Genomic DNA, 27,399 nt, shown 5'->3' with positions numbered 1-27,399 from the left:
GTGTTGTTCCACCCATCTTGACATGAGACGAGAGTTATCAGAACTACGAATGTGTTTCTTGCAAAAAAGCAATTGCTGCATTAAGCTGTTCAAGATGTGAAAACACCTTCCTCTTTTAATGGGATGGTTCAATCCCATAACATTCCAGTTTACAAAATTCAACGGACTAACCACTGTCCTTTAAAAAAAAAGATAGAGTATAGTAGGCATAAGCATCGTCAGAAATTCGAGTAACAGCTCTGGGGCAAAAGGATAAAACAAGAAAAACTGGTTAGAAATACGTCCTGAAAAATACAAGTATCTAAAGGTTCTATGAATAATATTGGCGTTAGAGTTCCCTCCCCCCCCACCAAGGCAAGAGAGCTACCGAAAAGCAGCAAGCTCTTCAAAAAAAAGTCACCCCATTACCCAACGTCCTGTCTCTTAACATCGTCATCAGCTCCATCTTTTATCAATTAAGAACCAGAAAACTTTTAGCACTACAAACTAAAGTTATACATAATGAAAAGAAAAACAACTCCACCAAAATTTGTTAAGCTTAACTCCAGGTAATAACCAAAAAAAAGATATGAACTAGTATTTAAGAAAAAATATAAAAACAAGTAAACAGACTTTACCCAGTGACCTACCTGCGAGAAACTATGAAAAAAAAATTACCAACTTAAGGAAGAAAGATCAGGAAAAAAGAAGAAAAAAAGTACTTCTCCACCAGTATAAGTAATCAGACCGAATCTGAGGGACTCGAAGTAACAGGGAGGCTATCAATAAATTTCTGAGCTTCCGTAGCCGAGTCAAACCACTTTTTGCCTCCATTAGTAAGGGTTATTCAGAGGTGAGCTGGAAATCGAAGGGAAGGCCTGAATCTGCGATTATTTAATTCTTTCATGACTCCTTTATACTCAGCTCGCAGACACAGAACTTGGGAAGCATAGTCCTCAATGACACGAATTGGTTGACCTTTGTATTCCAACTTCCCTCTCAGATAGGCTTCTTTAACCAAGAGATCTTTAACCTGGTAGCAATGAAAATGAATAATTACAGGGCATGGCCTGTGCCCCGGCTCCGGCTTAGGCGCTAAGGTGCGATGACCTCTATCTCGGGTGGGGTCGAAAGTATATCGTCCCCAAAAATCTCACATAGCAAAGTGGAGAAAAATTCAGTGGGAGATCCACTTTCGATAGACTCTGACAAGCCGAGAATATGTAGATTTTGATGTCTGCTCCGACTTTCTAGGTCGGTAACATTAGAGGGTTATGGGCGTTGTTCCATTATTCAAGAAAGAGACTAGTGATAGCCCAAGAAATTATAGACTAGTGAGTCTTACTTCAGATGTGGTAAAAATCCTGGCCTTCCATCTGACTCATTGGTTGCATGATTGCTCAAGTCTATTTGTGCACATTCCTGTTCTGCAGCTTTCTTGGGTTCACACCTCATCACTTTTAGGTATGCCTTGTGCTGCTCTCGTGTGCCCTTTTGCATCGTTTCAGTATTCCCTTTCATTTAACTATTCTAAACTAGACAACAAAACACGTGCTGAAATGATTTGATGGGCATCTTCAAACACAGGAAATGTTCTCATCAGTAAGCAAAAAGCAAAGGTTTCCCAGAATAGAACAAAATCAGTGACCAAATCAAAAGATGGTAGATATTTACAAAAGAACCAGAACACTAAGAGAGAAAAGGCTATTCAGAACTTGATCAAAGTTGTTGAAAAAGGCAAAAGATGATTCAAACATTTGCTGGAAAGAAATTAGGTAAACAGCTGAGACAGAATCATTTGCTGATAATACGGAAATGCATAAGAGTGGAATTAATTGTGCAACCATTTCAATGAGTCAAATGGCTTCCTTTTCCATTGCATCCTTCCATGACTCCAGCAATATAAATAAAGCCCTCTCCCATAGTAATATATTATATTTTCCCCATATATTAAAGCCCTCTCCTATAGTAATATATTATATTTTCAGGGAGGTTTGTTAGTGCTATTGGGGAGGCTTTAAACTAGATTTGCAGGAGGATGGGAACCAGAGTGCCAGAGCTGACATTGGGGCTGGGGTGAAAGTAAATGATGTTAAAAGTTCAAGCAAAGCCGCAAATAGAAAGGTTGTGAGTGGTGGTAAGAATCTTCTGAGGTGTATATATTTCAATGCTAGGAGTATTGCAGGGGAAGGCAGATGAGTTGAGGGCGTGGATTGACACGTGGAATTATGACCTTATAGCAATTAGTGAAACTTGGCTACAGGAGGGGCAGGACTGGCAGCTTAATATTCCAGGGTTCCGATGTTTCAGATGCGATCGAGGCAGAGGAATGAAAGGTGGGAGGGTATCATTGCTTGTCAGGGAAAATATTACAGCAGTGCTCAGGCAGGACAGATTAGAGGGCTTGTCTACTGAGTCCTTACGGGTGGAGCTGAGAAACAGGAAAGGTATGGCCACATTAGTGAGGTTGTATTATAGACCACCCAATAGTCAACGAGAATTGGAGGAGCAAATCTGCAGAGAGATAGCAGGCAACTGCAGGAAACAAAGTTGTGGTAGGGGATTTTAATTTTCCACATATTGATTGGGACTCCGATGCTGTTAGGGGTCTAGATGGGTTAGAGTGTAAAATGTGTTCAGGAAAATTTTCTAAATCAATATATAGAGGTACCAACTAGAGAGGATGCAATATTAGATCTCCTATTAGGAAACGAGTCAGGACAAGTGACGGAAGTGTGTGTAGGGGAGCACTTTGGTTCCAGTGATCATAACACCATTAGTTTCAACTTGATCATGGATAAAGATAGATCTGGTCCTAGGGTTGAGGTTCTAAACTGGAAGAAGGCCAAATTTGAAGAAATGAGAAAGCATCTAAAAAACATGGACTGGGACAGGTTGTTCTCTGTGATCGGTAAGTGGGAAGCCTTCAAAGGAGAAATTTTGAGAGTGCAGGGCTTGTATATTCCTGTCACAATAAAAGGCAAAGTGAATAGGAATAAGGAACCTTGGTTCTCAAGGGATATTGCAACTCTGATAAAGAAGAAGAGAGAGTTGTATGACATGTATAGGAAACAGGGAGTAAATAAGGTGCTTGAGGAGTATAAAAAGTGCAAGAAAATACTTAAGAAGGAAATCAGGAGGGCTAATAGAATACATGAGGTTGCCTTGGCAGTCAAAGTGCAGGATAATCCAAAGAGCTTTTAAAAGCATTGTAAGGGATAAAATTGGTCCTCTTGAAGATCAGAGTGGTCGGCTATGTGCAGAACCAAAAGAAATGGGGGAGATCTTAAGTGGGTTTTTTGCATCTGTATTTACTAAGGAAATTGGCATGAAGTCTATGGAATTAAGGGAAACAAGTAGTGAGAACATGGAAACTGTACAGATTGAAAAGGAGGAGGTGCTTGCTACCTTGATGCAAATTAAAGTGGATAAATCCCCAGGACCTGACAGGGTATTCCCTCGGACCTTGAAGGAGACTAGAGTTGAAATTGCAGGGGCCCTGGCAGATATATTTAAAATGTTGGTGTCTACAGGTGAGGTGCCAGAAGATTGGAGAATGGCTCATGCTGTTCTGTTGTTTAAAAAAGGATCAAAAAGTAATCCGGGAAATTACAGGCCAGTTAAGTTTGACGTCGGTAGTGGGTAAGTTGTTGGAGGGAGTACTAAGAGACAGAATCTACAAACATTTGGATAGACAGGGACTTATTAGGGAGAGTCAACATGGCTTTCTGTGTGGTAGGTCGTGTTTGACCAATCTATTGGAGTTTTTTGAGGAGGTTACCAGGAAAGTGGATGAAGGGAAGGCAGTGGATGTTGTCTACATGGACTTCAGTAAGGCCTCTGACAAGGTCCCACATGGGAGGTTAGTTAGGAAAATTCAGTTGCTAGGTATACATGGAGAGGTGGTAAATTGGATTAGACATTGGCTCAATGGAAGAGGCCAAAGAGTGGTAGTAGAGGATTGCTTCTCAGGTTGGAGGCCTGTGACTAGTGTGCCACAGGGATCAGTGCTGGGACCATTGTTATTTGTCATCTATATCAATGATCTGGATTATAATGTGGTAAATTGGATCAGCAAATTTGCTGATGATACAAAGATTGGAAATGTAGTGGACAGTGAGGAAGGTTTTCAAAGCTTGCAGAGGGATTTGGACCAGCTGGAAAAATGGGCTGAAAAATGGCAGATGGAGTTTAATACAGACAAGTGTGAGGTATTGCACTTTGGAAGTACAAACCAAGGTAGAACATACAGGGTAAATGGTAAGGCACTGAGGAGTGCAGTACAACAGAAGGATCTGGGAATACAGATACAAAATTCTCTAAAAGTGGCGTCACAGGTAGATAGGGTTGTAAAGAGAGCTTTTGTAACATTGGCCTTTATTAATCAAAGTATTGAGTATAGAGCTGGAATGTTATGATGAGGTTGTATAAGGCAATGGTGAGGCCGAATCTGGAGTACTGTGTTCAGTTTTGGTCACCAAATTATAGGAAAGATATTAATAAGGTTGAAAGAGTGCAGAGAAGGTTTACAAGGATGTTGCCGGGACTTGAGAAACTCAGTTACAGAGAAAGGTTGAATAGGTTAGGACTTTAATCCCTGAAGCGTAGAAGAATGAGGGGAGATTAGAGGTATATAAAATTATGATTGGTATAGATAGAGTGAATGCAAGCAGGCTTTTTCCACTGAGGCAAGGGGAGAAAAAAAACCAGAGGACATGGGTTAAGGGTGAAGGAGGAAAAGTTTAAAGGGAATATTAGGGGGGCTTCTTCACATAGAGAGTGGTGGGAGTGTGGAATGAGCTGCCAGACGAGGTGGTAAATGCGGGTTCTTTTTTAACATTTAAGAATAAATTGGACAGATACATGGATGGGAGGTGTATGGAAGGATATAATCCCTGTGCAGGTCAGTGGAACTAGGCAGAAAATGGTTCGGCACAGCCAAGAAGGGCCAAAGGGCCAGTTTCTGTGCTGTAGTTTTTCTATGGTTTCTAAAAAAAAATGTAGCTACTGATGGACAAGTCCTATTTTTAAAAAAAGGCTACATTAATACAGCAACTGGTATTTTGGTTAATGGAATAGTGCTAACCCAATTTAGTGTCTCAATTTGCAAATCTTACTATTGTAGGTTAATGGATTTTATGGGAACCTATTGTTACTGCAGAAAAATACCATAAGTTTTGTAAGGATAGTTCTACCTCTTCAAATGCACATGATACAAATCCAGAATCAGACTGCATCAGATCTGCATTGAAGAAGATTGGAACACGAGACTAGAGAAGGCCATTCTGTCCCTTACAACAGTGGTGTACAGAAGAGCATCTCTGAACACATCAAAGATGTGTCGAATCTTAAAGTGGATGGGCTACCATAGCGGAAGACAACAATGGTTCCCACTCCTGTACCTAATAAAAGTGGCCACTGAGTGTATAAATTTCTTACTGAGTAGCTTCTATTTCCCTCACTCTACAGAAGAACATACACCCTCACTGTACCCACTCTCCAATACCTGGAATGCTGCCAAACCTGCTCATTCCAAACCCTATTGCAAATCTATACCAAAGCACTGACCTAATGTGTAACCTTTGTATATTACTGCATGAAACATATGTAATCCAAAACTAACTCAAGCAGATGAACAGCACACAAGCCCAAGTGTTAATCGAGCTGTACTGACAGGCCTTTCCTTTCATATTTGAAAACAAGAACAAGCTGTTTTTCACGAAATATTTAAATCGGTCAGCACTTTTCTTTTACTTCCTGATCACCAATCAGAATTTGACTGGAGGACCCAAATGCTTCACATAAAACATCTTCAGTTCACTGCTGTACTGGTAAAATAAGGTTCCTTGTTAATAAATTGTTGCTTTAAGTCACCATACAGAAAACTAGATCATAAAAAATGTTAAACTTATTTGTTTCTGCAACTTTGTAAGAAATAAAGCAACCTAGATGAATAGCCCAAAATAAAAAACACCTAGAAAGTGAAAAGTGATGGAAAAAAGATCAAAGCTTCACAGTAAACTACATATGTTTGCTTGGTATTTTGAAGTGTGCAATTACATGAAGAACAGAAATAATTATTCTTGCTCACGTAACCTATTCATTTTCATAAGAACTATGCATCTGGTGATGAAGAGTCAATGTAACTAATTTTAACCACAGTCAATATATGGGAATGTTGATTAATATTTGGTAAAACACTCATCACTGATAATTCAGTAAATCCAGTTTAAAAATAAAAAATTGTGCTGACAAAACTTGAAAAAAAAAATCACATGGCCCTCCATTTTATTTGGCAAAGGAGAGTTAAATTCTCCCCCACAAAACTTGCAACCAAAGGGGCCTACCTGGTACCTCATACAACCCTATGGAGTACTTCATTTAGATGCTCCCCTCCTAGATACTGCTCTGAGCGTTAGGAAACTAAACATTCTGCTTTTTGGGGGAACAGAAGGCAATTATTACAGCAGTAGAGCAGTGGTTAAATAGCCAAACCAGAAGCCCAGAGGCCTGAAATAATAATCCAAAAGTTCAAATTTCAGCTATGGAATTTAAATTAAATTGCAAAGTAATTTGGAGTTTAAAAAACTAATTAGTCTTAGTAAAAGCAATGACAAAATACCAGATAGGTTTTTATATCAATCTGGTTCACAATTGTGCTCCAGAGATGAAATTCAGAGACTGTGCATTTGCCTTAAACATGGTGGACTCAGAGCTGATGGCTGAAAAGCTCTATAAGCTACTCCATTCTTTCTCAGTGGGCTGCAAACGTTTAAAGCCATTCAGCATCACCTGTTCAATGACACCCACCCCACCAGAAAAAAAGCAATTATTTTTAAATTTTTTTTAAAATTCAAAAGAATTGGCATTTTCCCCTAATTCCTTATGTTCCACATATTTCTTCAACTTCAGTACTATAATCAAATAAGCTCAATCTAATAGTTTAAAGATTTTCCCCCTCAGTGACCAATATTTGTTGAGAAATGAGAATGGTCCAGTGAGGTAAAGGCACAGTGTCACAATTTTGACATGTTATTTACATCCCAAATATCGGTCCCCAAAAAAATTTTTTAAAAAATGATTTGCCAACAGCTTCATTTCAGAGCGTTTCATATCCAAAAGGAAAACAGTCTTGACCCAGATGACATTGCTATAAATTGCAGATGCAGTCAAAGCCAAGAATCCCCATAACAAGTTCAATTCCATTAAAGGAGTAACCAATTACATCATGACTTGAAAGAGAATTCTGAAGGCCGTACCAAAATGCATGATTACAATTCAGCTGAAAACCAGCATTCAGCCTGAGCACACTCCTCAAAGAACATTTTTAAAGAGATAACAGCATGCTGGTCTGATCTAGATCCTGCTTGCTGAAGGAAAGTGAGAAATATTTGCCTATGCTGATACAGGTAGCTTAAAAATAATTTCTGGGCATTTTTTTTAAATTCCTAAGAACATTTTGCTTGTGTGAGGAATTGGTCAGGGCGAATTCTGTCTTACATTTTCTTTGCCATCTTTCACCTATTAACATAACATTCCCGATTACAGGAGATTTTGACCACTGTCATTTCCCAAGTCCTTCCGTTACGCAGGGGAGATAGTTGCCCCACTGCCACTAGTGCCTTATTGTTGGAATACAATGATAGCACACTTTATTCTAAAACTGTCCATAAATTTGTTCGGTTAGAATCGGATACAGCCGTGGGATGGCACCAGAAAGCAAGCTCTAGCATACTATTCATCTGTTAGGAGCATCTAAGTCAGTAACTAAATTTTTTAAAAACATAGAAATTTTGCAACAGAAGTCTGAATAAATCTTAATAGTTATAGGTGTAATATTTCTATTCTGTTCACTCACTTTCTTTAAAAAAGTGGGAAAAAAATGAAGATTGGAGGAGCTTAGGAGGAGACAATGGCGCCTAATAGCAACTCCTTTGCATGCATCTTCAGAAACAGCTCTATTTCCATCTTTAATATCTCTATTTTCCCTTTTCCAACGTTCTTTTGAAGACTCTGACCTGGAGTTACAGGCTGACTTCGGTTCTTTGCAGGAAAGGGACCCACTCTCAAGAGTTTCACAACTGGCCGTTATTCGATATGCCAAGGATGTGTCCTAAGAGATTAGCTCGCCTTCGGAGTTCCGGGATCTCGTGGCTCTGGAGACTGGCGAACTGAGGGTTGGTGTCTCTGCAGGAATCCGGTGTGTCGAGGGAGACAGAAGATTGAAAGTAGCGAGCTGGCTGCGTGCCAGAGACCCGAGTTCTTTGAGCAGAGAGCTCAGAAAAAGCGACGCAACGGAATTTTAACATCATAAATCAGCGAGTTGTTAGTTACGTCTCAAACAGAGACACCTCTTTCTCCCTTATTAGGTAGGGAGAGAGCATGTGGTATGTCGAATACCAGGTGAACGAGTAGTCTTTGGGGTACTGCGAGTCTGTGTCTTTGCTGCATGCTTGAGTGCTCGGTGGTGGGTGCCGATGCTTTTTTTTTGCTGGTGGGGGATAGGGGATTGTTGCTTTGCTGCTGCTTACTCGTGGGAGGGGGGGCTTTGGGGTTCTAACATTTAACTGTCATTCATTCTTTGGGGCACTCTGTTTTCGTGGATGGCTGCAAAGAAAAAGCATTTCAGGATATATATTCTACACATTTCTCGGACATTACATGTACCTTTGAAACCTTTGAATTACTGTATGCACAGGACTTACAGAATCTTCAGGAGCCTTCTGAATCTTTTCCCATTCTACTGAAGGACCTTTTCGCTGTAGTAAACTGTGAAACAATTTCTGGAATCCCTCAAAATCTTTCTTCACTTGCTACAAAACAAATAACAACACTTTACAGGTATACAGTATTCATTCATACAGATATCTGAAAGGACAAGTTTTACTATAGAGTATCTCAGTAACACTTACATATTTAGTTCAGTGGCAGTTTCAAATTTCAAGTCAGTCAATTCAGCTCAAAACTGAATTTAGAATGAAAGATCAAAATTACACACAGCAAATTAATTTGCTCTGAAACAAAAGGCACTTTTTGATTACTTCTTAATGCCCCAGAGAGAAAAAAATACATTACCATGCATTCTTATGCTTTTGGCTTATTATATTAGCTTTCAATCTAGGAAGGAGAAAAATCAATCACGCCTAGCATTACTTTAAATCAAAAACAAGAGAAAATCTACAGGTGCTGGAAATCCAAACAACACACACAAAATGCTGGAGAAACTCAGCAGGCCAGGCAGCATCCATAGAAAAGAGTATAGTCGACGTTTCAGGCCAAGACCCTTCATCAGGAATGGGGAAAAAAAGATGAGGAGACAGTAAGAAAATGGAGGGGAGGAAGAACTACAAGGTGATAGGTGAAAGAGATATAGGGCTAGCGAAGGGGGAATCTGACAGGGGTGGACAGAAGGCCATGGAAGAAAGAAAAGGGGGAGGAGTACTAAAGGGAGGGAGGTGATAGGCTGGTAAGGAGATAAGGTGAGAGGGAAATAATAATGCATAATGGTGAAGGAGAGGGTGATTTACTTGAATTCAAAATTGACTGAATGAATGAGTGTAAAAATTAGAGGAATGAGTATTACTACTACAAATTTAATTACAAACAATTCTTCACAAAAGCTATGATAGCCCCAGTTTTGCCATGTGGGGTAAAAGTACACACTGCTGGTCCCTACAATGAAAAGTGCCCCAAATCCTATGCACCACTTTCTCCAAACATGACATAAGAGAGCCTATGCCTTGTTTAAATATACTAAATTACAGTAAGATGGATCTAGTGCTTTCTGGGCAAATATGATACAGTAAGTTTCAATCAACTGGATTTGACGAGATACCACTAATTAAATTTGAAAGTTAACTGAGATGAGAAGGATATAACACACATCTGAAAAACTGAATTTAAGGTGTTTATTGGCAATCACTTAAATATTCAATTATACCTGAAAACATCAGCCATTACATATTCTGATATGGCTCATGGGTAATAATTGGATGGCAATTCATCTCAATTCCTCTAGAGGATTTCCATACCAAGTCTATCAGAGATAGAATAACTGGATTCCTAGGCTCAACTTTCTACCAATAGGAATCTTCCCCCATTCCTCCACACCCCAACATTACTCTATAAAACACTGTTATCCTCAGTTATTCTAACCAAAACTCCAAGCCCATTTTTGACTAACGGTATACTAAATACAAATAATTTTTATTCAATCATTGATTATACAACTCAATGAGAATGTAAGAAATTAAAGCCCGTCTCTAACTACTCTTGTAAATCTGTTTTGATTCACAATAACGTCCTCAAAATGACAAAGGAATATTGATCATTTTAATGTCCTTCCACAGTAATAATGTTTATTGTGATGTAAGCAGCAATAAGGGTAGCACCGCAGTTAGCGCAACACTACTTTAACTCAGCGTTCAGAGTTCAATTCCAGTGCTGTTCTGCAGTGTTTCTGTACATCCTGCCCACAAAATGCATGGATTTTCTCTGGGTGCTCTGGTTTCCTCCCACCGTCCAAAGACATACTGGGAACGTTGTGTGATGAGGTTAAAGTTAAATCAGGGAACGTTGGCTCAAGGGGGCAGAAGGACCAACTCCACACTGTACCGCTAAATAAATATATGAAATCACAATGGCAGTGTAAGTCCCCGCCCCCCTACTTAATAAGGGAGTTTACTGCATTCTGATTACTGCTATTTACATTCCCCGTTCTCATGCTGGGGAGGCAAGAGTTCTACAGCATAATCTGCAACTTCAAAGCCACTCACAACTATGGCATCTTCATTGTTACTGGTGACTTCAATCATGCAAACTTAAAGCCAAAGTTCTACCAGCATATCAACTTCAAAACCACAGGAGAGAATATTTGACCTGGTTTATTTCAAACTTTGTGAAGCCTACAAGACCCCCTTTGCACCCCATCCTCAACTCCAATACTCAGACCACGTATCCATTCTGCTAATCCCTACATACAGACCACTGGTTAAACAAGTCAAACCAGTTCAAGGGAGATCAGGACCTGGCCTGAAGGTGTCACCTCAGTGCTACAGGACAGTTTTGAAATCACGGACTGGAGCATATTAAGGGAGGCAGCTGCACATAATAATCATGTCAACATTGATGAGTACGCAGGATCAGTGACTGGCTACATAGGAAAATGCATTAAGGACTTTACCGTGATTAAACACTACATTGCCAGGGCTGATTGTAGAGGTTCATTCACTGCTTAGGGATCAGGACACTGTTTTCAGATTGGATCGGTGGGGGGGGGTGGGGGGGGGGGGCGGGTGGCGTGACAGGACAACTCTAAGCTCAGCAAGAGCCACACTCACCTGTGCCATCAGGAAGTCAAAGCATTCAGTATGCACAGAAAATCCACAGACACCTTTGTGTCACCAGGGACACAAGGCACAAGACATGGTATACAAGACAAGGCCATCCTGCGCATCAATGACAGTGACACCTCCCTCCCTGAAAGGCCAAATGCTCTCTATGCACGATTTGACCAACTGAAGGACGTGACAGTGAGGAAAACCTCCTCTCTTCCTGAGGAAGAAGCCTACTGTCTAGCCAATCAAGGTGAGGAGTACCCTATTCAGGGTAAACCTATGCAAAGCCAGACAACATACCTGGTCAGATGCTGAGGGACTCTGCGGCCCAGCTACACGAGGTCTTAACAGTCATCTTTAATATCTCTCTGAAACGGCCTCTGCAGACTTCAAGGCAGCCACCATCATTCCAGTACTCAATTGGCCTAAATGGTTACTGCCCAGTGGCACTGACTTCAACAATCATGAAGTGCTTTGAGTGGCCAGTAATGGATCATGTAAAATTCCACCTTCCAGCTACATTGAACCCTTTGCAGTTCACCTACCACTCAAAATCAGTCCACTGATGATGCTGTGGCCCTTCACTCCATCCTGTCCTACCTAGAATACAATGCCTTGTGTGCCAGGACTTTGGTCCTTGACTTCAGCTCAGCGTTTAACATGATTATCCCTCAGAGGTTGGTGGGTAAACTGTCCTCGTTGTTACTCAATGCTCTTCTCCGTAACTGGATTGTGGATCTCAACACAAAGACCTCAGTCAGTCTGAGTTGGCAGCAACATCTCAAGCTATTGTCACACTGAGCACTGTTGCTCCAACAGGGTTGTATGCTCAGTCAACTACTGTTCAAACTGCTGACTCTCAGCCACACTGCCAGATTCAACTCAAACCACATCGTCAAGTTCACTGATGATACGACAGTGGATTCGTCTCACCAGCAACAATGAAGAGACAGCATACAGAGAGGAGGTAGAGAGATCTGTCAAATGGTGCAAGAACAACCACCCAAGTCCCAATGTTGACAAGTCAAAAGAGATGATTGTGGACTTCAGGAAGGTTCAGGTCAACCACTCTCCATTACACATCAATGGCTCTTCCATGGAGAGAGTGAAGAGCACAAAGCTCCTTGGTGTACACATAATGGGCGATCTAACCTAGACCCACAACACCCTCCCACTAGTCAAGGCGGCACAGCACTGTCGAAACTTGCTGAGGAGAATGAGGTGTACAAGGCTCCCTGCCCCCATTTTAATGACTTTCTACAAGAACACCATCAAGCATGCCCTGTCTGGCTGTATCTTTGTGTGGTATGGAAGCGGCAGGGCATCGGATCGCAAGGCCCGACAAAGAACAGTAAAAAACACCGAGGGGATCATCAAGGTCTCCCTACTCCCTATTTATGACATTTACTAGGAGCGTTACAGACAAAGGGCTCAAAGCATCTTTGAGGATCTCCAACACCCATCCCACAATCTCTTTGACTCACTACCATCAGGATGGAGGTACAGAAGCATCAGGATTAGTACTGCCAGATGGGTAACAGCTTCTTCCCTCAGGCTGTGAGACTGATGAATACCCTGCCACTACAGAGGTCTCGCCATTAGGACAGTGAGCTGTTTACTGTACTGCTTACCTGTGCTGCATACTACATACATTTTGAAGCACATTTTAAACTTATTTACAGTATCACATTTTGGTTTATGTGTTGTGTGAGATATATGTGTGTGAGAATAAAGGGGGCCTTTTCTAGTTGGCTACCAGTGACTAGCGGTGTTCCTCAGAGGTTACTATTAGGACCATTACTTTTCACATTGTTGTCAATGATTTAGATAATGGAATTGATTGCTTTGTGGCAAACTTTGCACATTATACAAAGATAGGTGGAGTGGGTAGGCATGCTGAGGAAGCAATGCAATTGCAACAGGACTTAAGACAAATTGGAAGAATGGGCAAAAAAAAAAAGGGGCAGGCGGAATACAATGCCAGGAAATGTATGGTAATGCATTTGGTAAAAGGAACAATAGTGTGGATTATCTAAGTGGGGAAAAAGTTCAAACATCAGAGGTGCAGAGGGACTAGGGAGTCCTCATGCAAGACTCCCAGAAGGTTAATTTACAGGTTGAGTCTATAGTAAGGAAGGTAAATGCAATGTTGGCATTTATTTCAAGGGGAATAGAATATAAAGCAAGGAGATAATGCTGAGGCTTTATAAGACACTGGTCATGCCACACTTCGGGTGTTTGGCAGCTTTGGGCCTGTACTCACTAGAATTTAGAAGAATGCTGGGAGGTGGGGGGAAGAGAAGAGGGATCTCATTGAAACCTACCGAATGTTGAAAGGACTAGATAGGGTGGGTGTGGAGAGGATGTTTCCTATGGTGGGGTTATCCAGAACAGGAGAGCACAGCCTCCAAACTGAGGGGCGACATTTTAGAACGGAGGCAAGGAGGAATTTATTTTAGCCAGAGAGCAGTGAATTTGTGGAATGCTCTGACCAAGGCCGTGCATATATTTAAAGTGGAAGTTGACAGTTTCCTGATTGGTCAGGGCATCAAAGGATATGGTGAGAAGGTAGGTGTGTGGAGTTGAGTACGATCGGGGATCAGCCATGATGGTATGGCGGAACAGACTCAATGGGCTGATGAGCCTAATTCTGGTCCTATGTCTTATGGTCTCCTGGTGCACCCTGGTCGAATGGAATGTTATTTGTTTGTTTAAATGTGCAGTCAAACGAAAATAAACTTGAACTTGATAACCAAACTAAATGCATTTCTGGAAATGTGATTCAACATTGCATATAATATTTAATATTATATAGATAATAACATTATATATCATTTAGTACCTCCTGTAACAAGGCAACATCTTCCTTTATAAATTCTTCAACTAGCATCACCCAAAGAATTTCATCACCGCCAATTTTCAGCTCTAACTTTGTGTAACCACCCCCATCACTTCCCTCCCCGCTAGTATAACTGAGCAGTTTAAATGAATTCTTTGGATTTCCCTTTCTAAACCGTTCCATGTCATCTCTTCCCCCCCCATTGTTAAATAATTCAATAAAACCACTTTTTCCAAATCTCAAATCATTTCTTACATCCTCTTCCAACTAGTTTGCAAAAGGTACAAAGTTTTCTATCTGAATACTCTAAACACAGTGTAGCAGCTGAAAAGAAAAACTATATACATACATCATACTCAGTCTTTGAAGCAGTCGCCAATAATTGAGCAAGCTCTTTTGCCATAGCACTTTCTAGTTGCTGGCACTCAAACTTGGCTATCCCACCTTTCGACATGGCTGCAGTAAAGTTTAACGGTACAGGAACACCTAACAAATAAATGACAAGAAATTTACAGTATTTCAGTGAATTGAACTATGTACACAAAGTTACAATTTGTGAAGGTGTATTTAAATCAAATCATTTGGAGGATTTAATCAGTGCTAAAGATTCATCCCAATAACCAAATCTTATAATATTTAATTGCATTAGTTACTCAACGAATCAGTCATAACAACACAGAAACATACCTTTCAGCCCATCAATATGGACCACTAATCACCTATTTCAACTAAATCTCTTCCCATCAAACCTCCCTCCGCTCAGATTCTACCACTTACAAGAGGCCAGTGCAAACTGCTTCCAAACTTGCAAATCCACATTATGTTTGGGGTGAGAGAGAAAACCCACAAGGGATGAATATGCAAACTCCACAAACAGGATTGTAAGCTAGGATTGGACCCAGGTTACTTTAGGGCAGTGGCACTAATAACTGTGCAACTGTGTTGAAGCCCAAGTGACAGTTAAACAGCAATAATCTTCTAGACTTTTTTTTGAATACAAAGCAACAATGTCTTATGAATATATTTTGAGTTTTTAGTTGTCTATACAAGTACAGGCAACCAATGTTAAAGCCATATAGGTAACCAAAATCGGTCCTTACAATATTAATAAATCACTATTCAAAACTTTGACATACAGAATTTGATGTCTTGGAATTTGTGAGAAAGGTAAATGAAGAGTTTTTCTTTTACCTCGTATTTCTGACATGTGCAGATGATGCATCTTCATTTTATGGAAAATCGTGATACAGATTTTCGTGATAAGGCTATTAGGGAGAGTTTAAACTAGAATTGCTGGGGGGTGGGAACTGAACTGAAAAAACGGAACAGGGGGCTGTTGGCTCACATATAGAGAAAGCTGGGAGACAGTGCGAGAGGGAGGCTAGGCAGGTGATAGAGAAGGGATGCGCTCAAACTGATGGTTTGAGATGTGTCTACTTTAATGCAAGAAGCATCATGAACAAAGCGGATGAGCTTAGAGCCTGGATCAATACTTGAAGCTATGATATTGTGGCCATAACAGAGACTTGGATGGCTCAGAAACAGTGGTTACTTCAAGTACCAGGCTTTAGATGTTTCAGAAAGGACGGGAGGGAGTGGTACTGTTGATCAGAGATAGTGTCACGGCTGCAGAAAAGGAGGAAGTCATGGAGGGATTGTCTACTGAGTCTCTGTGGATGGAAGTTAGAAACAGGAATTCTTCCTTTTGTGATAGATGTAATATTGGAGAAGCCTCATTAATCCATATGTTTTGGACTTGTCCGAGTCTTGAAAAATGTTGGAAGGAAGTATTTCAAACTTTTTTGGTGCTTTTTAATGTAAATTTTAAAACTAATCCTTTGACGGCCTTATCTGGTATTGTTGGAGAAACAGGATCTGCATATTTTGGCCTTTATTTCTCTAAAAGCCAGGAGAGAATTGTTGCTTAGGTGGAAGGATGCCACACCGCCTACTCATAGGTTACATGATGTTCTGTCTTGCTTAAATTTAGAGGATTCGCTGTTCAATTTCCGAACCTAGACAAGATTTTTTAACATTGTGGGGAGCTTTTTAGAATTATTTTCATAATCTTTGACTTGCTATTCAACACAAATGTTGGCAAATAATATGTTCTACTAAATGTTAAGGATCTTTTCCTTTTCGTTTTTTTTCCCCAACCTAACAGTTGTTTTTTCTGGTAGTGGGTTAAGATTCTTTTTGTAATAATATCTTTTCAATATTATGTTTAAATTTAATTTTATATGGATATGGGGTAATTACACCTTATCTGTGATTTCATTATATTATAATCCATATATATTATATATTCTACTGTACTCTGTATTCTTTTATGTAAGAAATTAATAAAAATATTGGAAAGAAAGTAACAGGAAGGTGTCAATAACTCTACTGGGTGTTTTTTTTTAAATAGACCACCCAATAGTAACAGGGACATCCAGGAGCAGATATGGAGACAGATTCTGGAAAGGTGTAATAATAACAGGGTTGTCATGGTGGGAGATTTTAATTTCCCAAATATCCATTGGCATGTCCCTAGAGTGTGGGGTTTAGATAGGGTGGAGTCTGTTAAGTGAGTTCAAGAAGGTTTGTTGACACTGTATGTAGATAAGCCTACAAGAGGAAAAGCTGTACTTGATCTGGTATTGAGAAATGAACCTGGTCAGGTGTCAGATCTCTCGGTGGAAGAGCATTTTGTAGATAGTGATCACAACTCTATCTCCTTTACCATTACATTGGAGAGGAATAGGAATAGACAAGCGAGGAAAGCGTTTAATTGGAGTAAGTGGAAATATGGTTCTATCAGGCAGGAACTTCGAAGCATAAATTGGAAACAAGTATTCTCAGGGAAATGTACAGAAGAAATGTGGCACATGTTCAGGGGATATTTGTGTGGAGTTCTGCATAGGTACGTTCCAATGAAACAGGGAAAGGATGGTCAGGTACAGGAACCGTGGTGTACAAAGGCTGTTGTAAATCTAGTCAAGAAGAAAAAAAGGGCTTACGAAAGGTTCAAAAAGCTAGGTAATGATAGAGAGCTAGAAGGTTATAAGGATAGCAGGAAGGAATTCAAGAAGGAAATTAGGAGAGCCAGAAAGGGTTATGAGAAGGCCTTGGCGGACAGGATTAAGGAAAACCCCAATGCATTCTACAAGTATGTTTAGAGCAAGAGGATAAGACGCGAGAGAATAGGACCAATCAAGTGAGAAAATGGAGAAGTGTGTATGGGACTGGAGGAGATAGTGGAGGTACTTAATGAATACAGTATTCACTACGGAAAAGGATCTCAGCGATTGTAGGGATGACTTACAGCGAATTGAAAAGCTTGAACATGCAGATATTAAGAAAGAGGATGTGCAGGAGCTTTTGGAAAGCATCAAGTTGGATAAGCCTCCGGGACTAGACGAGATGTTCCCCAGGCTACTGTGGGAGGCGAGGGAGGAGATTGCTGAGCCTCTGGTGATGATCTTTGCATCATCAATGGGGACGGGGGAGGTTCCAGAGGATTAGAGGGTTGCAGATGTTGTTCCCTTATTCAAGAAAGGGAGTAGAGATAGCCCAGGAAATTATAGACCAGTGAGTCTTACTTCAGTGGTTGGTAAGTTGATGGAGAAGATCCTGAGAGGCAGGATTTATGAACATCTGGAGAGGCATAATATGATTAGGAATAGTCAGCAAGGCTTTGTCAAAGGCAGGTCGTGCCTTACGAGCCTGATTGAGTTTTTTGAGGATGTGACTAAACACATTGATGAAGGTAGAGCATTAGATGTAGTGTATATGGATTTCACCAAGGCATTTGATAAGGCTTATTGTAAGGTGGCATGGGATCCAAGGGGACCTTGCTTTGTGGATCCAGAACTGGCTTGCCCACAGAAGGCAAAGAGTGGTTGTAGGTGGGTCATATTCTGCAGAGAGGTCAGTCACCAGTGGTGTGCCTCAGGGACCTGTTCTGGGACCCCTATTCTTCATGATTTTTATAAATGACCTGGATGAGGAAGTGGAGGGATGGGTCAGTAAATTTGCTGACACAAAGGTTGGGAATGTTGTGGATAGTGTGGAGGGCTGTCAGAGGTTACAGCGGGACATTCGATAGGATGCAAAACTGGGCTGAGGAGGGCCGATTGAGTTCAACCCAGATAAGTGTGAGGTGGTTCATTTTGGTAGGTCAAATATGATGGCAGAATATCTTGGCAGTGTGGAGGATCAGAGGGATCTTGGGGTCCGAGTCCATAGGACACTCAAAGCTGCTGTGCAGGTTGACTCTGTGGTTAAGAAGGCATACAGCGCATTGGCCTTCATCAACCGTGGGATTGAGGTTTAAGAGCCGAGAGGTAATGTTACAGCTTTATAGGACTCTGGTCAGACCCCACTTGGAGTACTGTGCTCAGTTCTGGTCACCTCACTACAGGAAGGACGTGGAAACTATAGAAAGGGTGCAGAGAAGATTTACAAGGATGTTACCTAGATTGGGGAGTATGCCTTGTGAGAATAGTTTGAGTGAACTCAGCTTTTTCTCCTTGGAGCAACGGAGAATGAGAGGTGACCTGATAGAGGTATAAAAGATGATGAGAGGCATCAATCATGTGGATAGTCAGAGGCTTTTCCCCAGGGCTGAATGGCTAACACGAGAGGGCACAGTTTAAAAGTGCTTGGAAGTAGGCACAGAGGAGATGTCAGGGGCAAGTTGTTGTTGTTGTTGTTGTTATTTTTACACAGAGAGCAGTGAGTGCATGCAATGGGCTGCCGGTAATGGCAGTGGAGGCAGATACGATAGGGTCTTTTAAGAGACTCCTGGATAGGTTAATGGAGATTAGAAAAATAAAGGGCTATGGGTAATCCTCGATAATTTCTAAAATAAGTACATGTTCGGCACAGCATTGTGGGTCGAAGGGCCTGTATTGTGCTGTAGTTTTTCTGTTTCTGGATCGTTTTTAGGAATGCAACTGTGTCTCCTCAACACCCTCCCCTTCACCTCTAATACAGGGGAAGTGCGTAAGCAAGAAGATAGAATTGATGCTTTTTCAAAGGCCATAATACACGTGGATGAGGCACTAGAGATTGCCCTCAATTCTTGTAAACATGATTAAAACACAAGTGACAAATTTGAAGGAAATGAAAGTGCCTTGTTGCAAGTTCATGAACAGTAGAGAGAGCAGGAAAATGGAGAATATGAAGAACTTAAGGCATGTTAGAATATAATTAGGTAGCAAAAGAAATACAAAATTGTGAAAGAAAATTGTAAAATACTACAGATTGAAATTAAAATGTCAAGTTTGGAAGAGCTAATAAAGATAAGAATATTGAAGCCATAGCACCAATTTTTTAAAAATGTCAGGATTATTAAATAACTTGCTTTGTACTTACTGTGGCAAAAGATTACGTAGCATTATAAAAACCACAGCTAGTATTCTGCTACCTTATAGTTCTGGAGACCGATGTTTAATCTTGTCCTCCAATGCTGTCAGCAAGGAATTTGTACTTTCTCCCTGTGACTGCATGTGTTTTCTCCAGGTGCTCAGTTACCTCCCAGGCCCAAATTCTTGCCAGTTGGTAGGTTAATTTGCCAATGCAAATTGCCCCTATACTATGTTGATTTGTGGACTCCGGAGAAATTGACAGGAATATATGTAGGTGACTGACAAAAATTAGTGGAAACCAGCGCTTGATGGTCAGCATGGACTTTATAAGAAGGGCCATATTTGTGTTGTATGATTCAATAAATTCTGATTAGAAATGATATGACCACCTCGCAAATGAAATCATAACATTAAATTCATTCCTTGATCCAAGTGGATCACATTCACACATTTTAAAAGGATCTAGGAAACAGATAGGAAAGGCACTATTAGACAAATTTAATAATTCATTGCAAAAAGATACAGTGCCAGAGAACTAGCGAAGAGTAATGAAATACCTTTATTTAATGATGACGCTAGAACACATCCAGTGACATAATGACTTATCAGCAGCAGGAAAATTAATGAAAATATTATTAAAAGGAGAAAAAAAATCCAGAAGCAAGACTACATCAAAATAGATGTGTCAAAAGCTTGATCAACCTTGTCAAATTCTCGAGGTAATAAGTGTAGCATGAGTTAGTTAATTCTTCTAAACTTCTGCGAGTGATAGAATAACAAATGAGGCAAGAATGTATAGCGTCAAGAGACATACATCAGAAAACCCTTCCTTCTGCTTTCAACTGGGAGGGGGCTGAGTCCACAACGATCAGCATTGAAATGACTTGTCCAATTTATATTTAAGATTTGTAAGTTTAAAAAAATTCTAAATTAGTAAACACCTAATTGGCTGTGGATGTTGGTAATAAAAGTACCGATGCAAGTTCAAAATTATTAATAAACTTAATACTGCAATATTATTCAAACTCAAAAGACATTAAATTTTGGTTAGGAAAATGAGGGAACATGTATATTAGAAAATAATCACTTAAATATAGCACCACAGAATAATAAGGCCAAGTCCAGAAATTTATTTACAGGAAGGATATATATGAATATGGAAAACAGTAAAACAGAATATAATAAGTGCTCACCAGACCTCACTTACATCTCAACAGAAAAGGTAGCTGATTTTTATATCAACGATCATTTCTACCATGAAGACACATTCTGCCACACCTCCAAGTCAAAGAACAGTTTATTGTCATAAGCACAAATACACATATGAAAATTACTTTCAAAGCACAGGCAACTAGCATTATACAAGCAGCATTTAAACAAATACACAAAATTTTAGATAAAATACACTTAAAACAAACAAAGTCCATTTTAGTGTAAAGTGCTGGCACTCTAGTAATTAGGATTGCGCCAGATGGTTCAAGAAATATTGGCTGAAGGGAAGTGAAACTTCAGGCTTCAGTACGTCCTGTCCGATGGTAAGCGATGTCATGGCCTGGATGGTGAGGATCTAGTTAAAACACCCAAGTTGGCGTAAGGCATCTATTACAATTAAGCGTTTAGGCATAAACAATTTAAGCATAAACAAATTGTTTGTATTTAAGAGAAAGAACAAAACAGGTCATTGATTTAAAGATGGTTGGTAAAAGAAATCATAGAATGCAAAGGAAAATTTTCAGGTAACGATCTGAGCAAAGCTAGTAGGAGACGGAGGATTAAAATGGTACAAAAGGGATTTGTTCTGATAAAAAGTTAAAAAAGTAATAATAAGAAAAGTGAAGCAAATGGTGTCAGTTATGTCTACATCCCGCCACAGTTTTTTGTAATAACATTTTAATTAAGAATCTGAGATTTTTTAAAATACAGGGAATATATTCTGATTCTATAAATATATCCACGCTGGCAACTCCATAAAATAGTTTCGATATTCTCAGTTTCGTACTCAGGTAATCGTGCTCTTTCCAGTGTAAGCACTCGAAAAGAAACGCCTGGTTATTGGTCGCCGATATTTTATGATATGCTGTTTCTCAAGCACAAGCATTCAGCAAAACAAGTATGCGCTCTTTCGCTAATATGAACGTCCTCCTCTCGGACCTCGTCCATCATTTGCCAAACATTTAGCAATAGACTGACGCGCCAACCACCCCACAGAACAACGCAAACAATTCGCAGCAGATTTAACAAAGTAAAAGACAAATTGCAAGCAGCGGGTCTTCTCTAGGAAGGTTGTCCAGTCAACAAAAGACGTTATAGAAAACTTCACAAAAAATATTCTAAACAGTACACATTTCAGGAAGTCAACAATCAACTAATTTTGGGAAATAAATAACGAGTCCTGATAATATTACCAAGGGATAAAGGTTACATCACAAAAAAAGGGAAGAGACAATTTACCCCATCGGGACAAGCAATCCAATCAGTCACATTGCCAGATTTTATTTTCCCCCCATAGCTCTAAAAATGTTTCTTTTTCAAGCTTCTCCGCTTACCTCGCGACATTCTGCCACAGTAAATCTGCAATACTTTACAGTCAATCGTTTACAAATGGATGAACAGTACTCCAAGCCGCCGATTGAAAGGCGTTCGGTGTTCATCGACTTTTAAAGACTGAGAAAGAGGCGGGCCCGGGACGGGGACAGGGACAGGGCTGCACCCTAGCACAAACTGTTGCTTCACTTTCGGCTGATCGCGGCTCCCAAAGGTCACGCTTTTCACTGGGCCAGTAATGCCGCGCGCCGCCGCTAGGCGCGCTCCATCACTCCACTGGCCGCCTCCGCCTCGCGCGCCCCCGCTAGGCGCGCTCCATCACTCCACTGGCCGCCTCCGCCTCGCGCGCCCCCGCCAGGCGCGCTCCATCACTCCACTGGCCGCCGCGCGCCCACCCGTCCCGTCCTCGCCGCTACATTACCCAGCATTCCATGACCCGACCGCGCCACCGACTCGCGCGCGGCCAAACACGACCAACTCCCGCCGGTCATTTAGAAAACTGTCGGTGTCCACAAACTAATCGCCGAGTTACGAAATTATAACTTCAACGTCGCTAATGAAGCACAGGGCCCCAATTTCTAGAGTGCCGGGCTCAAACCCTACACCAGAGCACCAGCCCTCCCTTTTCCTTTGCGCCCCTTATTTTCCTCCACGTTCGCTCTTCCAATGGCCCGAGAATCGGCGATAAAACTGCACCATAGTGGAACAAGCAAACAAACCCACCTTCAAGAGCAAGCGAGCTGCAGGCACTGAAGGCGGCGGTCAAGGGAAAGACGCCTATTGGGTTTATGGCTATGATTGGCAGAGAAAGTAGCCTATCAGCGGTGGTGGCTGTTGTGTGACGTTACGTGTCCGACCTGAAGGTCGAGGTCTGAGGACAGAGTAGTGGGCAGGATAGAAATCAGCTTTTAGGCCAGTGGAGTCTGTCTATCTATCTCTCTATCTCTATCTATCTATCTATATATATATATATATATATACATACACACACACACACATTTTATATATATTTATTTGTCTCCATTGATGATGCTGCCTGACCTGTTGAGTTCCTATAGCATTTTGTGTGCATTACAATTCATGCTCTGATATCTGATTCTGATGTATACTCCAGTTGGAACCACTAGTCTGGATCTTTTCAATGATTTCAAGTTCCCTGGCGCCCATCATCTTATTGGGATATCCAGTCCCTAAACAGCCCCCATCCCCCACCAGAAAGGCCTCAGAGCTCTCCGGTTTTTTTTCTGGACACCGGACCCAACCAGTTCCCCTCCTCTGTCTAGAGTGGAACTTGTCCTCACTCTAAATAACTTCTCCTTTGGCTCCTCCCACTTCCTTCAAACAAATGGTGCAGTCAAGGGCATTGGCATGGGTCTCAGCTAGGCTTGTTTGTTTGTCGGCTACGTGGAACAGTCTATGCTCCAAGCCAACACTGGTGTCCGGCCCCACTTCTCCTATACCTCATCAACGACTGCACTGGTGCTGCTTTCTGCACCCATGCCGAACTCATCGACCTCATCCAATTTGCCTCGATCTTCCAACCTGCCCTCAAAGTTACCTGGTCCATTTCCAACATCTCCCTCCCATTTCTCGATCTCATTGTCTCTATCTCTGGAGACGGCTTGTCCACCGATGTCTATTATAAACCAACGGACTCTCACAGCAACCTGGACTATACCTCGTCCCACCCTGTTACTTGTAAAAACGCCATCCCCCTCTCTCAATTCCTCTGTCCCCACCACATCTGCTCTCAAGATGGGGCTTTTCATTCCAGAAGAAAAGAGATGTCCTTTTTCACAGGAAGGCACTTCCCTTCTTCCACCATCAACGTTGCCCTCAGCCGCATCTCTTCCATTTCACGCATGTCTGCCCTCACCCCATCCTCTCGCAACCCCACCAGGGATAGGGTTCCTCTTGCCCTCACCTACCACCCCACCAGCCTCCGCATCCAGCATACAATTCTTCACAACTTCTACTATCTCCATAGATGCTACCTGGCCTGCTAAGTTCCTCCGCCATTTTGTGTGTGTGTAGGCGAAAGGTCTGTTTTGTTACCATAAGAGCAGAGGAGCAGAATTGAGACATTCAGCCCATCAAGTCTGCTCTGCTATTCCCTCACGGGCGCTTTATCACTGTCAACCCCATTCTGCTGCCTTCTCTCCATGACCTTTGACACAATTAATAATTAAGAACTATAAACCTCTGTTTTAAATATACCCAATGACTTGGCCTCCACAACTGTCTGTGGCAACAGTTAGTGTGTAATTCTATAACTCAATGACATTCTAACTGCAATAGATGATCAGGCAGCTATTGTGCTGGATAAGTAGGTCATCGCAAATGAACCTATAGTACTGAAATAATTAAGAGAATAAATGTTTAAAGTTGTATACTTAGCTTCCAATCAAGTGAACAGCTTTGTCCTGAAGATCTAAATCAGAATAAGGTTTAATATCACCGGCATATATTGTGAAATTTGTTGTCTTTATGACAAGAGTACAATGCGATACATAAAAATAGGAAAAAATCATGAATTAAAGTATATATATAATTCTTAAATTAAATAGTGCAAAAATAAAAGTAATGAAAGGTCATGAGATAGTGCTCATGGCAAATGACCATTCAGAAATTGGATGGCAGAGGGAAAGAAGCTGCTCCTGAGTCACCGAGTGTGTGTCTTCAGGCTCCCGTACCTCCTTCCTGGTAGCAATCAGACGGACATGTCCTGGGTAATAGAGGTCCTTAATGATGGATGCCACCATCGCTCCTTGAAGATGTCCTGTATACTACGGAGGCTAGTGCCCATGATGGAGCTGACTAAGTTTACAACTCTGTGTAGCTTATTTTGATCCTGTACAGTAGCCCCTCCCCCTCATACCAGATGGTGATTCAGCCAGTTAGAATGTTCTCCACACTATACGTATCTGCCGGGTTTGGCGGGAACCTGTTATAGTAATTGACAAATCCTAAAAAGGACTGCAACTATGACACATCCTTTGGCCTTGGGGCATAGGGTTGCCAACTTTCTCACTCCCAAATAAGGGACAAAAGTAGCAGTCAAATATGGGACACTTGTGTTTACCCCGAGAAGACTACCATGACCATGAAGCCTTGCGCTTGCGTGGGCACCCGTGTGATTTCTACAAATTGGTTTTGGCTTAATCTTCCCAATTCTGTTAATTGAAACTACACTGTACATACATTATTTCATTATTTCTACTTTATATAGGCTGTGTATTTATCATATCATTCCTGCTTTTACCCTATGTTAGTGTTATTTTAGGTTTTATGTGTTATTTGGTATGATTTGGTAGGTTATTTTTTGGGTCTGGGAACGCTCAAAAATTTTTCCCATATAAATTAATGGTAATTGCTTCTTCGCTTTACGCCATTACAGCTTACGAACGGTTTCATAGGAACGCTCTACCTTAGCAGGGGAAGTACAGGACAAGGGCAGTCCTGTATGGGACAAACCAATTTAGCCCGATATACGTGATGTCCCAGCTAATACAGGACAGTTGGCAACCCTTTTGGGGCATTTGCCTCTACTTGAATTTTCCCAGCACACTTGTATAATCTGGAAGCCCAATTTATACTTCTGCGTCAAATGTACGCTGTAGGTACCACATACCCTACGCTGTAGGGTAATGTGCACCTCCCCAAAAAAGTAACTCACGCGTTGCGGTGACGCAGACTGCAACAACAGTGATTGGTCCACTCGATAGCATCGCATTTCCTCCTACGCATTTCCGGTTGTTTTTCTCTGCCATGTCTGCACACTGAGGCAAAATAAATGGTTGGAGATGATGAACCAAGTCGTCAAATCTACCTGCCGATATCCAAAAATGTTTGAAATGTATTTCCTCGTCCATGTCTCTCATGAAGAAACTCAACACAGTGGCATAGAAACCCCACTGCCAGCTAGCGTTTTGGCGGTGAATTGCAGAGCGACGCAGGCACAACTGCGCATGCTCGCTATGGCGTAGGGCTACGCAGAAGTATAAATCAGGCTTTATGCACTGTTCATGCAGTGACAATTAGATTCAAAGTACATTTATTTTCAAAGAATATATAAATTATACAACCTTGAGATTTGTTTGCTTACAGGCAGTCACAAAGCAAGAAAACTGGACGAACCCAATTAAAAAAAACAGACCAACACCCATTGTGCAAGAGAAGTGGGAGAGTGGAGACATAAATTGTATGAACAATTGAAGCAAGCAACAACATGCCAAACCAAATTGAGTCCTCAGATCCAAACTCTGGAGCAGGCCAGAGTAGGCCCAAAAGCCTTGGTATCAGTCCATCATATTATCAGGCATAGAGCAGAGCAGCCGGGGCAGTCTTCAGTGCCATGGAGAGAGAAGGGACCATCACAGAGAGCGAGCAAAATCAGCTCTCGCTTCCGATGCTGACACCTTGTCTTTCCAGTCCACCTGGGCCAGCATTTAAATTGTCCAAACATCAGATCGTACCTCATGTTAGGACCCAGGAACTACTGTAGCAAAAGGCTCTGGCGCCTTGGAGAAAGGAGTGAACATTGCAGACAGCGAGTGAAATTGTCTATTGCTTCCAATCTGGGCCGGCGTTTAAATCGTCCAAACAGTGAATCATACCTCTCATTAGGACCTGGGAACCACTGCTGAGAAGGGCTCGGGGCCTGGACCATGCTGCCTAGTCACGTGGTCCAGGCCCAGCCCAAAACTGCTCTCAAACTCTTCAAGTCAGTTCAACCCCGCACCTAGACCTGTTGTACAGGCATCAGAACTCCTCTGCCCCGACTTTTCCTCTCTGAATGCTCACTCCATCTGCATCAATTCTGCAACTCCCCAGCCCAGCTCGTCTCCCAAACTCGCTTTGCCATCACTCACCTCTTCATTATTTGTAGTGATAATTTAACACAGTTTACTAAGAAAAGATGTTATTAGTAATGTTTTTAGTCAAATTTCTTGCCTTTTGAACTACCAGTTTGGTAGCACCATCTTAACCTGAAGAAAAATAAGTGATGCTTGACTTAAAGAATTCACACTTGTCATGTTGTGCTCTGAGCCCATAACCTTCTAATCTTTTTAACACTGCCTTGAGATTGTGGAGCAGTCCCTTGTCATCCTGACCGGTAACGATGATGTCACCCAGGAAACAATGAGTGCCTGGGCAGCCTTGCAGCACCTGGTCCATAGTTTTCTTGCCAGAGTGCGGGTGCAGATGCTACTCCAAAAATAAGACTACTGTAGTGATAAACTGCACAGAACCATAGAACACAACAGCACAGAAAACAGGCCATTCAGCCCTTCTAGTCTGTGCCGAAACATTATTCTGCTGGTCCCATTGACCTGCATCCAGTCCA

At 41.4% G+C, this 27,399-nt stretch overlaps 1 protein-coding gene across 2 annotated transcripts in view; it reads right to left on the bottom strand.

Moving 5' to 3' along the window:
* ugp2b (UDP-glucose pyrophosphorylase 2b) overlaps window positions 1–22,824 on the bottom strand; it is a 55,082-nt gene extending 32,258 nt beyond the window's left edge. Inside the window, exons 1-3 of one of the 2 annotated variants that reach the window (XM_072265413.1) lie at window positions 22,776–22,824; window positions 14,504–14,640; window positions 8,685–8,792 (exon numbers count right to left, since the gene is read on the bottom strand). In XM_072265413.1, coding sequence (XP_072121514.1) covers window positions 8,685–8,792; window positions 14,504–14,608 — 213 coding nt within the window. In that variant the 5' untranslated portion in view covers window positions 14,609–14,640; window positions 22,776–22,824. Of the gene's footprint in view, window positions 1–8,684; window positions 8,793–14,503; window positions 14,641–22,054; window positions 22,238–22,775 lie in introns of those variants that run through there. The other variant, XM_072265412.1, reaches the window with a different exon arrangement.
* Between the last annotated feature and the right edge of the window lie 4,575 nt (window positions 22,825–27,399).

Source organism: Mobula birostris, chromosome 8 (genome assembly GCF_030028105.1).
Source record: "Mobula birostris isolate sMobBir1 chromosome 8, sMobBir1.hap1, whole genome shotgun sequence".
NCBI lineage: Eukaryota > Metazoa > Chordata > Chondrichthyes > Myliobatiformes > Myliobatidae > Mobula > Mobula birostris.
The sequence above is the reverse complement of the archived record's forward strand: the minus strand, read 5'-3'. Positions and strand labels throughout refer to the sequence as shown.